At 46.6% G+C, this 12,540-nt stretch overlaps 1 protein-coding gene across 2 annotated transcripts in view; it reads right to left on the minus strand.

Annotated features, from left to right (window-relative positions):
- Positions 1–12,540, minus strand: part of ADCY8 (adenylate cyclase 8) — a 135,806-nt gene that overhangs the window by 6,766 nt on the left and 116,500 nt on the right. For both annotated transcript variants that reach the window (XM_083621868.1, XM_083621867.1), the window contains 2 exons: positions 8,336–8,494; positions 6,800–6,946 (listed from right to left, as the gene is read on the minus strand). In XM_083621868.1, the coding sequence (XP_083477994.1) occupies positions 6,800–6,946; positions 8,336–8,494 (306 nt within the window). The remainder of the gene's footprint in view (positions 1–6,799; positions 6,947–8,335; positions 8,495–12,540) is intronic.

Consider the following 12,540-nt stretch of genomic DNA (forward strand, 5'->3'; position numbering starts at 1 on the left):
CCCACCCTCCCGCCCTATAAGGTTTTGTTCTTTGACCTTGCTATGGAGCTTGGTTGGTCGCCGTTGAGGGGCCTGGTGGGAATTTTTCCACTTGGCAAATTGGCACCAGCCACTTGGTTTTCGCCTACCTCATAGCAAATCGTCACAACTTTCTTGGTATTGGCGGTTAGTCATTGGTATTGTTCTGTAGATGGAAGAGGGGAGGAAGCGCCATCACCTGCCCCACATATTGAAGGGTAGTCCATTAAAGGATTCTGGGGGGCGTGGCCCTGTCTGAAGCCTAGGGAGGTGAGGGCCTAAGGCACGCCTCCTAGCGGTGATCGTGGGGCGGGGGGGGGGGTGTCCTAGTTGATGTGCATCAGCAGGACTCCCCCTTTTGGTGGTTAACCCTTCCCGGACTTTGAGCGGACGGGCTGAAGTCGGATATACAGTGGTACCTCAGGTTGAGAACTTAATTTGTTCTGGAGGTCTGTTCTTAACCTGAAACTGTTCTTAACTGAAGCACCACTTTAGCTAATGGGGCCTCCTGCTGCTGCTGTGCCATGCGATTTCTGTTCTCATCCTGAAGCAAAGTTCTTAACCCGAGGTACTATTTCTGGGTTAGCAGAGTCTGTAACCTGAAGCGTATGTAACCCGAGGTACCACTGTAGTCAGTTAGGACCAATGCCTAAGCCAATACAGCTCATCACCTGTAACCAATAAAGTTGTGGCCTTTTTTAGCCCAGTAACCTTAATAATTGTGTCATGTGCCATTATTTCCACCTGGGGGGAAACATAAGCCCAGCTGGATCAGGTCAAAGTCCCATTTAGCTGAGCGTCCTTATCTCACAGTGGCCAGCCAGATATCTATGGGAAGTTCACAAACAGGACCTGGGTGCAACAACCATCTCCCATTTTCTTTTGGAAGCAACAAATGGTTCTGGATATAAGTTGCTGGAAACTGCAGAAGGGGAGGGTGGGCTTGTGCTTGGGTCCAGAATGTGGCAGCTAGACTGGTGACTGGGAGTGGCCGCCGGGACCACATAACACCGGTCCTGAGAGATCTGCATTGGCTCCCAGTACATTTCCGAGCACAATTCAAAGTGTTGGTGCTGACCTTTAAAGCCCTAAATAGCCTCAGTCCAGTATACCTGAAGGAGCGTCTCCACCTCCATCATTCAGCCTGGACACTGAGGTCCAGCTCCGAGGGCCTTCTGGCAGTTCCCTCATTGCGAGAAGTGAGGTTATAGGGAACCAGACAGAGGGCCTTCTTGGTAGTGGCGCCCGCCCTGTGGAACGCCCTCCCTTCAGATGTGAAAGAAATAAGCACCTATCTTCTTTTTAAAAGACTTTTTAAAGGGCTGAAGGCAGCCCTGTTTAGGGAAGTTTTTAATATTTAATGCTGTGTTGTTTTTAACACTTGATTGGAAACCATCCAGAGTGGCTGGGGAAACTCAGCCAGATGGGCAGGGTATAAATAATACATTATTGTTGTTGTTGTTGTTGTTGTTGTTGTTGTTGTTGTTGCTGGTTCCCTGTAGGCATCTGGAAGAGGATGCTGGCTTAGATGGACCACTGGCTTGACCCGCCCCCATACTATCCTTATGTTCTTATTGGCTCAGGAACATAAGGCCAGACCCTTCATTCGCTGTGCGAGGTCACAGCTGCGGCACTTAATTGAACTGTCTCAGCTCCTTTCCTTCATTTAAGCCTGCTGAAAGAGGCTTCTGGTGGAAGTCAATCAACTGTGTCTCCAAATCAAAAACAGATTAACAACTGGCAAAGGACTGCATCACCTCCTCTTGCTTCCCAAACTGATCGTTATATATACCTAATGATGTCGGGAGTCACCCCTAATTGGATCCTTTATAAATTAAGCGGTCAGTGCAAGAATAGAAGGTTAAGTTTCTCAATGAGGCTGATGTTTCTGACTTTCTTGGCACCATGGGAAAATCCTAGCCAGTGTTGCGCTTATGTGCTGTTGCAGGAATTTATGTATAGGTTGGGGATGGGGTTTGCCCCTCCAGCAGATATCATGCATATGCAGCCCACTACCAAAACCAGAACAATTGCTTTTGTGACTTTTGTGATTTGTCCCCACAAAACACTTCATCACAGTTTCTTCCTATCTATTCAAAGGGCCTTTGCTGCACGATACCAAATGTAACAATTCACTGATCAATGTATCTATTTACAGATAGGTAGCCGTGTTGGTCTGCCATAGTCAAAACAATTTTTTTCCCCTTCCAGTAGCACCTTAAAGACCAACTAAGTTAGTTCTTGGTATGAGCTTTCGTGTGCATCTGAAGAAGTGTGCATGCACACGAAAGCTCATACCAAGAACTAACTTAGTTGGTCTTTAAGGTGCTACTGGAAGGAAAAAAAATTTTTTTTTGTTTTGACAATGTATCTATGTACTGGCTCACTGGGAAAACTTCAGACATTCATATAGATATGTGAGCTCAGCTACTCAGCTTTGCCTGAGTGATAATTCCTGGCATCCTGATACCTGAGTGCCAGGCAGGTAGCCATTCCAGAAATAATAAACCCAGATGAAGACAAAAGGGTGTGATTAACTTGGCTGGGTAACAGAGAAATGTAAATATCTTTTTTGTTACACTTGATGGGTGTTTGGTGGAGGGCAAGTAGAACCATGGGGCAGGGTCCAGGATGCTCAGATTACTGCCACTAGACCTCCCCTTTCATAATGTAATCATGCTGTATTAGTGATGTAGTTTTGGGGGGTGTAACATGGGGATTAGCAGCTAATAAAAGTTTGGGGGCTCTTTTGTTCGGGGCTTCCATTTTGTTCCACCTTGTGGCAGGTGGGAGTCCTGTCGCACAGTCTTCAATAAAGACCAAGCCTACTGGCTGCTGTTTTGCTCTGGTATTCCTGGCTGGTGTCCTTATATTTTTGTCCAAGGGAGCCCTCAGATTTCTTCGTTAACAGTGCTCAAATGGAATAAGGGCCAGATCAGGACCAGGTAACTTGAGAAGTCACCATACCCCTTAAATATCCAGTAGGCAGCTGCATTCTGCAAGAGATTTTCTTCTTGAAGTCCCCCCAAAATATCACAATAACTCAGAGTAGGTCCTTCAACGTGACTGACCCTGTTCTGTGGAACAGCCTCACCACTGAGATATGAGGGGAGGCCCTCGCCTGTACCTCCTCCTGAAGCAATTGCAGTTGTTTTTGTCTTAGATTTAAAAACAATGCAAAATGAACACTATTTCCAGTTGTTCTTTGCACTATTTAAAAAAAAACTATTTTAGCTGTTTTTGTTATCTGTTTGCATTTCACCTTAAAGCCCATGTAAAAGGCATTTCATGATTATTTAATATAATTACTAATATTGTTGGATATGACGGGCCCTGTTTCATTTCTAAAGCCTGCTGTTTTGCTCCAGCTGCAGCGCGAAAAACAAAGCCATTAATAAATACACCGATAGCTTGGACAGGAACTTGGGCATAAAATTGAGTTTTTATATCGATGGACACAGTGGGAGAGGATTGCCGGCAGTGTTTGAAAAGCTGAACACCTCTTTGAAATGTCTCTGAGCTGCATTACAACACAAGCTATTGAACGTTCCCGTCTTAAAGGCTACCTCTGTCATGCCCTCGGCTTGTCGATCTATACAGATTTGTACAATTGCTCAAAATGTCACCTTGAAATGAGGGGGCGGGGGGAGAGTCAGAGTTTCAGGGAACATTATTTCCTTCAGCTTGAAATGGCAAGCTGGCAAGGATGCCCAGGTAGAGGCTCCAGAGTGTGAAGAGACAAGCTGGAACAACTATCCCATATCTACTGTCTGAAGTGGCTCGCTGGCTTTCCCGAGGAATTGCACTTTCAAGTAGCTGGCACGCTTGTCTCTTGATACATCCTTTGATCTGCATTTCCTGACGTTTGTGCACATGTAACCAAGACACACAGCAGCCCAGAATCCATGAGAGGGAGCCCAATGAGAGAGAAACTCAAAAAATGCAACAAAAGTCGGTGAAATGCAACAACGCAGACCTAGCAGAGGTTTTATCTCAGGACTCCGAGGCACAAACTGTATTTTGAGAAGCACTGCCATATGCCAGCGCTGGACACCCGTGTCGTTTCAAGCACAGGGAAGATGTATTGCAGAAATGAGGAGCCTGAGAAGCAAATGCGGCCCCTTAGGTCTCTCTATCTGGCCCCTGGGAGGGCCCCAGGCCACATAACTTCTCCCTGGGCCACATCGCTCCCTGCCCTGCTTCTGCCCTGGCTAGAATTCACCCTTCAGCTCTTCTGATGCTCAGAGCCGTCTTTCCCATATGGCTTAGTGGTTCGTTGCGCCAGGGCGCCGGCCTCTCAGGGGCGCCCCAGTGAGTGGGGGAGCTGCGCGTCTTTGCTGGCGGCCTCCCCTTTCCCTGCACGCCTGCCAGCTGCTCCCCGTCAAACATATGGCTGGCGGGCATGCAGCTTCCCTCCCATGCCTCTCCTGAAGCAGCATGGGGGAGAGTTGCTGTCAGGGAATCAGGAGCAGGAGCACTGGGGAGAGAGGAATTGGAGAGCGAAGGGGAAGAATCCGAGGGAAGCGTAGGGGACTATGACAGTGGCCCGAGAGATTCCATGAGCTTCTCCAGCGAATCAGAAGATTCCCAGAAGGGGGCTCCGATGGTCAGGGCAAGGGGGGTCCCAGGGGGGACGCACCAGAAACAAGGAGCCAGAGGGGAACCCCAAAGCAGCAGTGGAGGATCGGGACCGTTTTCCCCACCAGAGCGTAGTGGGGGGGAAGAGTCACATGTGTCAGGGCCAGCGTCTCCTCCGGAGGGGAGGGAGAGTAAGTCAGGGCTGACCACGCCTCCATCGGAGAGTGGGGGAATGGAGGGGAGGTCAGTTGCAGCTAGCCCACCCGAAGGGGGAAGCAGTGACAGCAGCAGTGAAACGGTTAGGAGGAAAACTGCTGGTTGGGCGCGCGCGCCAAGTTCAAATGTACAGGCGCGCGGGACAGCAGGAGACCCGGATGGGGAACCAGCTCCTAAAGCCCGCCGGAGGGAGGGAGAAGGCTCAGGGGAATCAGCGTCAGAAGAGGCTAGGAAGGGCGAGACCCCGGTGGGCAGGCGGACCCAGAGGAGGAAGGAGCAGCGGAAAAGGTGGAGCAAGGCGAGGGTCTTAAATTGGTGTACAGGGGGAGGAGATTCAGAAGGGTCATCAGCGGTCTGACAGTTGAGACGTGGGGCTGCGCGCTGCAGCTCTGGAAGTGAAACTGAACTTCAATAAAGACTTTTGTATTTAATTAGAAAGCAGCGTTGGTCCTTTGTGAGCTGGGACCTTGGGCAGCCTTGACAGTTGCGCACCCCCTCCCACGGCTGGCAGTGCGCAGCTTTGCCCCTCCCCACTATCCACGGTAATTTGGGGGAGCAGAACGGATATTTGCACCCCGGCACCGGATCTGCTAAAGATGGCCCTGCTGGTGCTTCTCACTTGCTTGGATGGAGGGCAGAGAGGGGAATGTATGGAAACTAGCCAATTGCACAAGGTGAAATTTACATTTGTTGTTCTATCCCTGTCCACTACTGATCCGTGGCCCCTGCAGAGTTGCCGGGAAGGGAATGTGGCCCTTGGTTTGCCATAGAGTCATCTCCCTTGCCTCACTGTTACCAGAATAAGCAGTTGTGTTTGGTGCTATATACAGTGGGGGGGGAAAGTATTTGATCCCCTGCTAAATTTGCCCGTTTGCCCTCTGACGAAGAAATGACCAGTATATAATTTTAACGGTAGGTTTATTGTAGCTGTGAGAGACAGAATAACAACAGGGAAAAGCCCAGAAACCCAGAAAACAAAAGTCAGGGTTTTCCTGTTGTTATTCTGTCTCTCACAGCTACAATAAACCTACCATTAAAATTATGGACTGGTCATTTCTTCATCAGAGGGCAAACTTAGCAGGGAACCAAATACTCCCCCCCGACTATATATATATATATATATATATATATATATATATACACAGTAGCACCTCGGCTTACGTTGCCCTTGGGTAACGTAAACTACAGGTTGCGAAAGTGGCAAACCCGGAAGAGTTTTGGTGAGCGCGCATGCGCAGAAGTGCTCTACCGCACCGCGTGCATGCGCAGAAGCGGTCTCCCTGGTTGTGGAAACCTCGGGAATTGACCGGAGCTCTGGAAGGGATCCCGTCCGCAACTGGAGGTACCACTGTATATATTTACATCACTGGAGTCTGGCAGTCAAAGGTTAGGCTATGTGTCAGGGATTCTTTAGTTGTGATTTCTGCACTGCAGGGGGTTGATCTAGAGGACCTTTGGGGATCCCATCTCTACAATTTGATTTCAAATTAATATACAGACTTCCTCCACTTTGGGTCTCCTGCTTGCATATTTTTTCTTCCGGCTCTCCCTCTCACATATCCTTTCTTGGGCTGCTGCCTTCTTTCCAAAGCCCTCGACTTTTTCTTTCCTCTGCCCTTCTGTCTGTTCCGTAGGATGCATGCGACTGAGCCAATGGCAACGAGAGTCCTTTCGGAGGAGAGCAGCTGAGCCAATCGGAGTGAGGAAATCTTTCACCTGCCTTCTGTGCCACCGGGGCAGCTCAGCCAATCATTGCCTGAGAACTCATTATCAACCCCCGCCTCCCCAAACCCCCTCAGCACATTACCATATAGATTGAAATAAAAGCAGCAGAAATCACTGCATGGAGGTTAAACTAATGTAATGACTGAGCTGGTGCAAATGCCAGGCCTCCCGACCCTGACCGCCTGTTTTCTTAAATTTCATTCCACTGCACACGCACGCACACACACATGCCCAAAAACGCCACCAAGGGCTGCGAAATTACCTCATCGAAGTCTGCAATGATTTCGTTCAGCAGACGTAGACATTCCACTCCTTGGTTGTTCATTTCAGTCTGGGAATAGAAGTCGGCAAAGCCCGGGATGGAAGCAAACATGACGCCGACAGCATCGTAGGACTGAGAATACAGTTCCTAGGGATAGCCAAAGAGCAAAAGGACAGAGGAGAAAAATGAACCTCAGTGATCTATTGTAGGTAGCGGACTGAAGGGGGGCAGCGAGTTTCATTACCCGCAGTTAACACACCATAGAGTTTTGTGCATCTTGTGAGCATGAGGACGGACAGGTGTTTGATACTCATCAATTAACCCTAGAGGTAGATCAATAATAATAATAATAATAATAATAATAATAATAATAATAATAATAATAATAATTTATTTATACTCTGGGCAGCTTCCAACAAAATATTAAAAATACATTAGAACTAGTAGTTCCCAGACTCGACATATACATACACTGGACCACTTGAAAATTGCAGAGGTTCTTGGCTGACCACTTAATGGTTTTTCTGCCTATTGTAGTAATGTGCTGTGCTAGAAGCTGTATGATTGCTAGCTGTACTTTTGCCACTGCGAGACAAGTGGCCCACACATGCAGGCTCTTGCTTGTATCAAGTGGCCTTGCTATATTGGTGGCTTCTAAATAAATCAAACACATCTTACATACATTAAACCTTGCAGCCCTTTCATGGCAGCCAAAGCCAGTTGCCAGAGGCCAGCCTTGCATACTAGGGCTAGATTTAAACAGCTATAAGAAACACTCTGCCAAAACAACAAGAACAAAAAACCGTTGTAAAGCTCACAATCGAAAATATCATTGAGTTGTGATTTCAGCTCACAGCGCCATCTGTCAAGAAAATAAACAACTATCTGACTTTTAGAAGACATCTGAAGGCAGCCCTGTTTAGGGCAGTTTTTAATGTTTGTTTTATTGCGTTGTTAATATTCTGTTGGGAGCCCCCCACTAGCTTAGGGATTATGCATGAAAAAGTGTTCACTCTTCCATTCCCCTTTCCTGGAGAGCACTGAAGCTCACATATTACGTAGATGAGCATTTTCTGCATTAAAGCACGAAAAAGCCAGTGAGCTGATTCACAAATCTTCAGCAGGCATGATAATGAAAGAGGCTGAGAGAGAGAGGAAAGGGATTATTATGCTGAGAGATCAGAGTCTGAAAATAACAGGCATAAATGGCAAACTATGCAGAGAGTGCTCTCTGCACAGCGAGAACAGATGTAGCTTAGCATAACAATGGCCTGGTTCCCAAGTCGCATTAAACCATAGTTCAAAACAAACTATGGGTTGAATGTTCTTGGGTCACCTGGCTAACATATTTGCCCTGTGCATGCCCCTCCAATTTGCAGGCGATGAAAATAAGGCAGGGGGCATTTTATTAAGCTTGTCTCTTCAGCAGCAGGAATTTCACTAGCTGTGAAGCCAATCACAAGAGAAGTCCCAACTGTACAATATTTTAAAACACTGGCCATTCTTAGGTGAAACCAGAGCCAAAATATTACATACTTCATTATCTCGGTCCTTTTCCAAGAAGTGACGGGCAACGTGGCTCGGAAGGATATTGCGCAGCATGTTTTCGTTGTGCTCTCTTAACTCCTTCATCTCGTTGATTTCTTCTTTGGCTTGGCCACGCCACAGGAAGTCCAACCTGGCTGTGTATTCAAGCTGTAGAGGTGAGGAGAGGAAGGGGATATGAATTAAATGTTAAGCCACTTAGGGTTTTAATTACATGAGCCAATGCATGTAAGTCAGGCACCGTGACTCACAACAGCCCTGTGAGGTAGGTTAGGCTGCCATATTTTGAAGAGCAAAAAAGAGGACACATTTGCCAACTTCTACTTTTAACTGCAGGTCACTGACGACTCTCATTTCAATACCCCTACAAATACGTAGGCTATAGAAGTTGGGATATATTGCTGGTAGCAATGTTCTTAACTTTCAACAAAATAATAATAACAATAATAATACATATTTCTCCCTCACTTGCCACATGAAAGTATTTGGGCCCATGTTCCCATCTTTGTGAACACAAATGTGCACAGAACAATTGATTAAACTGTTTAACATGTACATTCCATTCATTAAAAACAGCGAGGAGTCGGAGTGCAACGTGTGGGGCTTTAAAAATTGTTTTTATTAAATATACAGTGGTACCTTGGTTTACAACCTTAATCCGGAAGTCTGTTCTTAAACCAAAGCGTTCTTAAACCAAGGCGTGCTTTCCCATAGCAGCGGGGGACTCAATTTACAAATGGAACACACTCAACAGGAAGCGAAACATGTTCTTATTCCAAGGCAAAGTTCACAAACCAAAACACCTACTTTTGCAGCGTTCTTAATCCAAGTTGTTCACAAACTAAGCTGTTCTTAAACCAAGGTACCACTGTAAGAGTGTGTGTGTGTGTGTGTGTGGACAAAGCTCCTAGCCATGATGGCTCTGTTCTGCCTCCATAGTCTGAATACCAGTTGCTGGAAACTACAGGAGAGTAGAGTGCTTTTATGCTCAAGTCCTGGCTATGGGTGTCCTACAAGCATTTCGTTGGTCAATGTGAGAACAGGATGCTGTACTAGATGGGACAATTACCTGATCCAGCAGATCCTCTTCTCAGGTGATGCCCTATTTATGCAGAGAGGCCTCGTTTATGTGGGTACCTGCCATGGCAGGATTGGGGGTCCTGTGGCGCTGTGGGTTAAACCACAGAGCCTAGGACTTGCTGATCAGAAGGTCGGTGGTTCAAATCCCCGCAACGGGGTGAGCTCCCGTTGCTCGGTCCCTGCTCCTGCCCACGTAGCAGTTCGAAAGCACGTCAAAGTGCAAGTAGATAAATAGGTACCGCTCTGGCGGGAAGGTAAACGGCATTTCCGTGTGCTGCTCTGGTTCGCCAGAAGCGGCTTAGTCATGCTGGCCACATGACCCGGAAGCTGTACGCCAGCTCCCTCGGCCAATTAAGCGAGATGAGCGCCGCAACCTCAGAGTCGGCCACGACTGGACCTAATGGTCAGGGGTCCCTTTACAACATGCATGTATAATAACCAGTGTTATATCTGAACATTCCACACCAGCTTTGAAAATACACGTGCTCCAAACCACTCAGGGGACAAGGTAAAAAAAGGAATGGGATTGCTTTAAAAACTGCCTGACAAAATATGGTTTCAAAAACAATACTTGGTTGTGCTTAGATTAATCTCACAGATATAATGGGGGAAAAACCTGATGTTAATAAATGAATACAGAATATTTGTCACTTAAGTGCTGAAGCCGCAAAGAGATAAAGGGAAGTCAACTAATATAGCAGGGATTCAAACTAGTTTTCCAGAACAGAAAGAAAGTGATTGTAAAGAAAGAAAGGAAAGAAGGATCACAAATGTATTTCTTTCTGATAACCTGGCTTATAGAATATTCAAACTATTGTTTGTACCCTTTGAACAATTTTGGGTTCTGGACTAATTCTTTTTCTTCTTTTTATTTATAATTTCCCCCCTTTTTCTTTTTCTTTAATTTTTATTTTTGGATACTTGGATGTAATGTTAAATTCATGCTTTCCATGTAATTTTTTAAAAGCGCAACAAGGATAACTTAAAAAAAGAAAAAAGAAAATACACTTGCTCTGCCCTTGTTTAAACTGAAGTTTACTTGCTTTCCTTTTTTCTTTCTTTTTTTGCACGGAACAAATACTCATAGCAGATTGATGGGCTGCCTTTCCTTTTAATGCTGTTTTAACGTTAACTCTGATAGCCAGAGCGCAATGAAATTATTGTAAGGGCATATTGTATTCAGCTCCAGAAATCGTTGCTTTTATGTTGCGTCAAGTCTCTGCTCCAAAAACATCTGATTTATACTAATGCCAAAGATGGCTAATGGAACTCTTTTTTTTATGATTGTTATTTCAAATTTGGGGCTTAGCAGAACTCATCCTCCAGACATATTGACTATGTGAGATATGTATCTAGGAGAAACCTTATTAGGAGCAAACAGTCTTGGTCATTTCAGGTTTTCCCAAGACAAATTAAGTTAAAGGCATGCCTGCTTAGCGTTCGGACTGGGCCTTGAACAAAAAGGAGAGGAGAAGCGGACTCTTCATAAAGAATTGCTGGTGGACTATAGCTCAAGAATGGGAAGTATTTGATGCTTGCTTGCTGTTAATCCCCATTGGTGCAGGGTTTGCTAGAACTTTATTCTAGCAAAATACAGGACAGGGTGGGTTGGCTGGGAGACATTCCCCACCCCACTCCAAATCTGGTGCTGAAATGACTTCAAAGCAATCCATTACAATCTACTGCAGCCTAGCTGAATGGTCCTTCTGGAATTTGTCACGCACACACATACTCATGAGTTTGTAAATCTCTCTGTGCCTAAAAACCCAGAGCTTAAATATATGACCTTTCACACACCTTTCAAACACATGCATTTGGAGAGGATCCCTAACTTGGCAGAGAGAGAGAGAGAGAGAGAGAGAGAGAGAAGAGAGAGAGAGAGAGAAAGAATGACCTGAAATACAGGACAAAACTCTATCAATACAGGATGTAGCATTTTATGTAGAAATACAGGCCAATCCTGTTATACAGGGCAGGTGGCAACCCTAAGGCACTGTGGATTACAGTCATATCTCGGGATGAATACACTTCAGCTTAAATATTTGTGGGTTGCGCTCCGCGGCGACCCGGAAGTAATGGGGTGCGTTACTTCCGGGTTTCACCGCTCACGCATGCGCAGACGCTCAAAATGACATCATGCACATGCACGGAAGCAACGAAATGCGACCCGCGCATGCGCAGACACACAGTCATGTCTTACGTTTTCTTCAGGATGTGAACGGGGCTCCAGAACGGATACCGTTCGCATCCAGAGGTACCACTGTATTGGATTATGGATATGATTCTGCTCTTGCTGTCCCAAGCACTTGCTAACCTTCACCTTCCAGAAAGAACAGTTTCTGGATCACAGAATGGCTTGCAGTCACATGGCACAGCTCAGCATCTGAAGCTCAGAGCCATCTTGAGACTGAAAAATGCCTGGGTGGATGATTGTGTAGCACAGTCCTCTTCAACATGCTACCTTCCCGATGCTGTTGGACTACAACTCTCATCATCCTTGATCATGGCTGGGGCTGATGGGTCTTACAGTCCAACAATATCTGAACTTGGCATGATGATCTAGGAGACCCGGCCCCCAAGCTGTTTTACATACGTCAGCTCAACAACAACAACATGCATGTGATTTAGAACAGAAAAAGCAGCCAGAGGGGAAAGTATCAAGAAGACTATCTTCCTAATTGTCCTTAAGCATAGTGCTTCATCCTTTCCCACAAGAGGGAATGGTCACCACCCATTAGCCCAGGGGCTGCTAATTCTTTTAGGCTCCTGGGCACATTTGGATTTTTGACATTTGGATGCCACTCTCTGGAAGGACAGATCCTGGACACTTCTGGGTTGGCGCCTCCGGCAATGGCGGAGCTCCTCCGATCGGGAGGAACTTGCTCCGTGAAAAGCAGGGTCTGACCGCCACGGCGAAGGCGGAGACCCATTGAAATCACAAGCGGGAGAAGCTTGTGAACCTGGGATTCGGCTGGCACCTTTTGCGCCTCCCCTACTCGCGGGGAAACCCGGTTTCGGGGATCCGGAGCAACATGGGGTGAGTGGCGCGGTGCTTTGAATTGACCGCTTCTTTCACAGAGTGAAGCCGCATTGCTGTTGCCGGAGAGCGCTGACTT

This window comes from Podarcis filfolensis (genome assembly GCF_964270895.1).
Source record: "Podarcis filfolensis genome assembly, chromosome: 7".
Classification (NCBI taxonomy): domain Eukaryota; kingdom Metazoa; phylum Chordata; class Lepidosauria; order Squamata; family Lacertidae; genus Podarcis; species Podarcis filfolensis.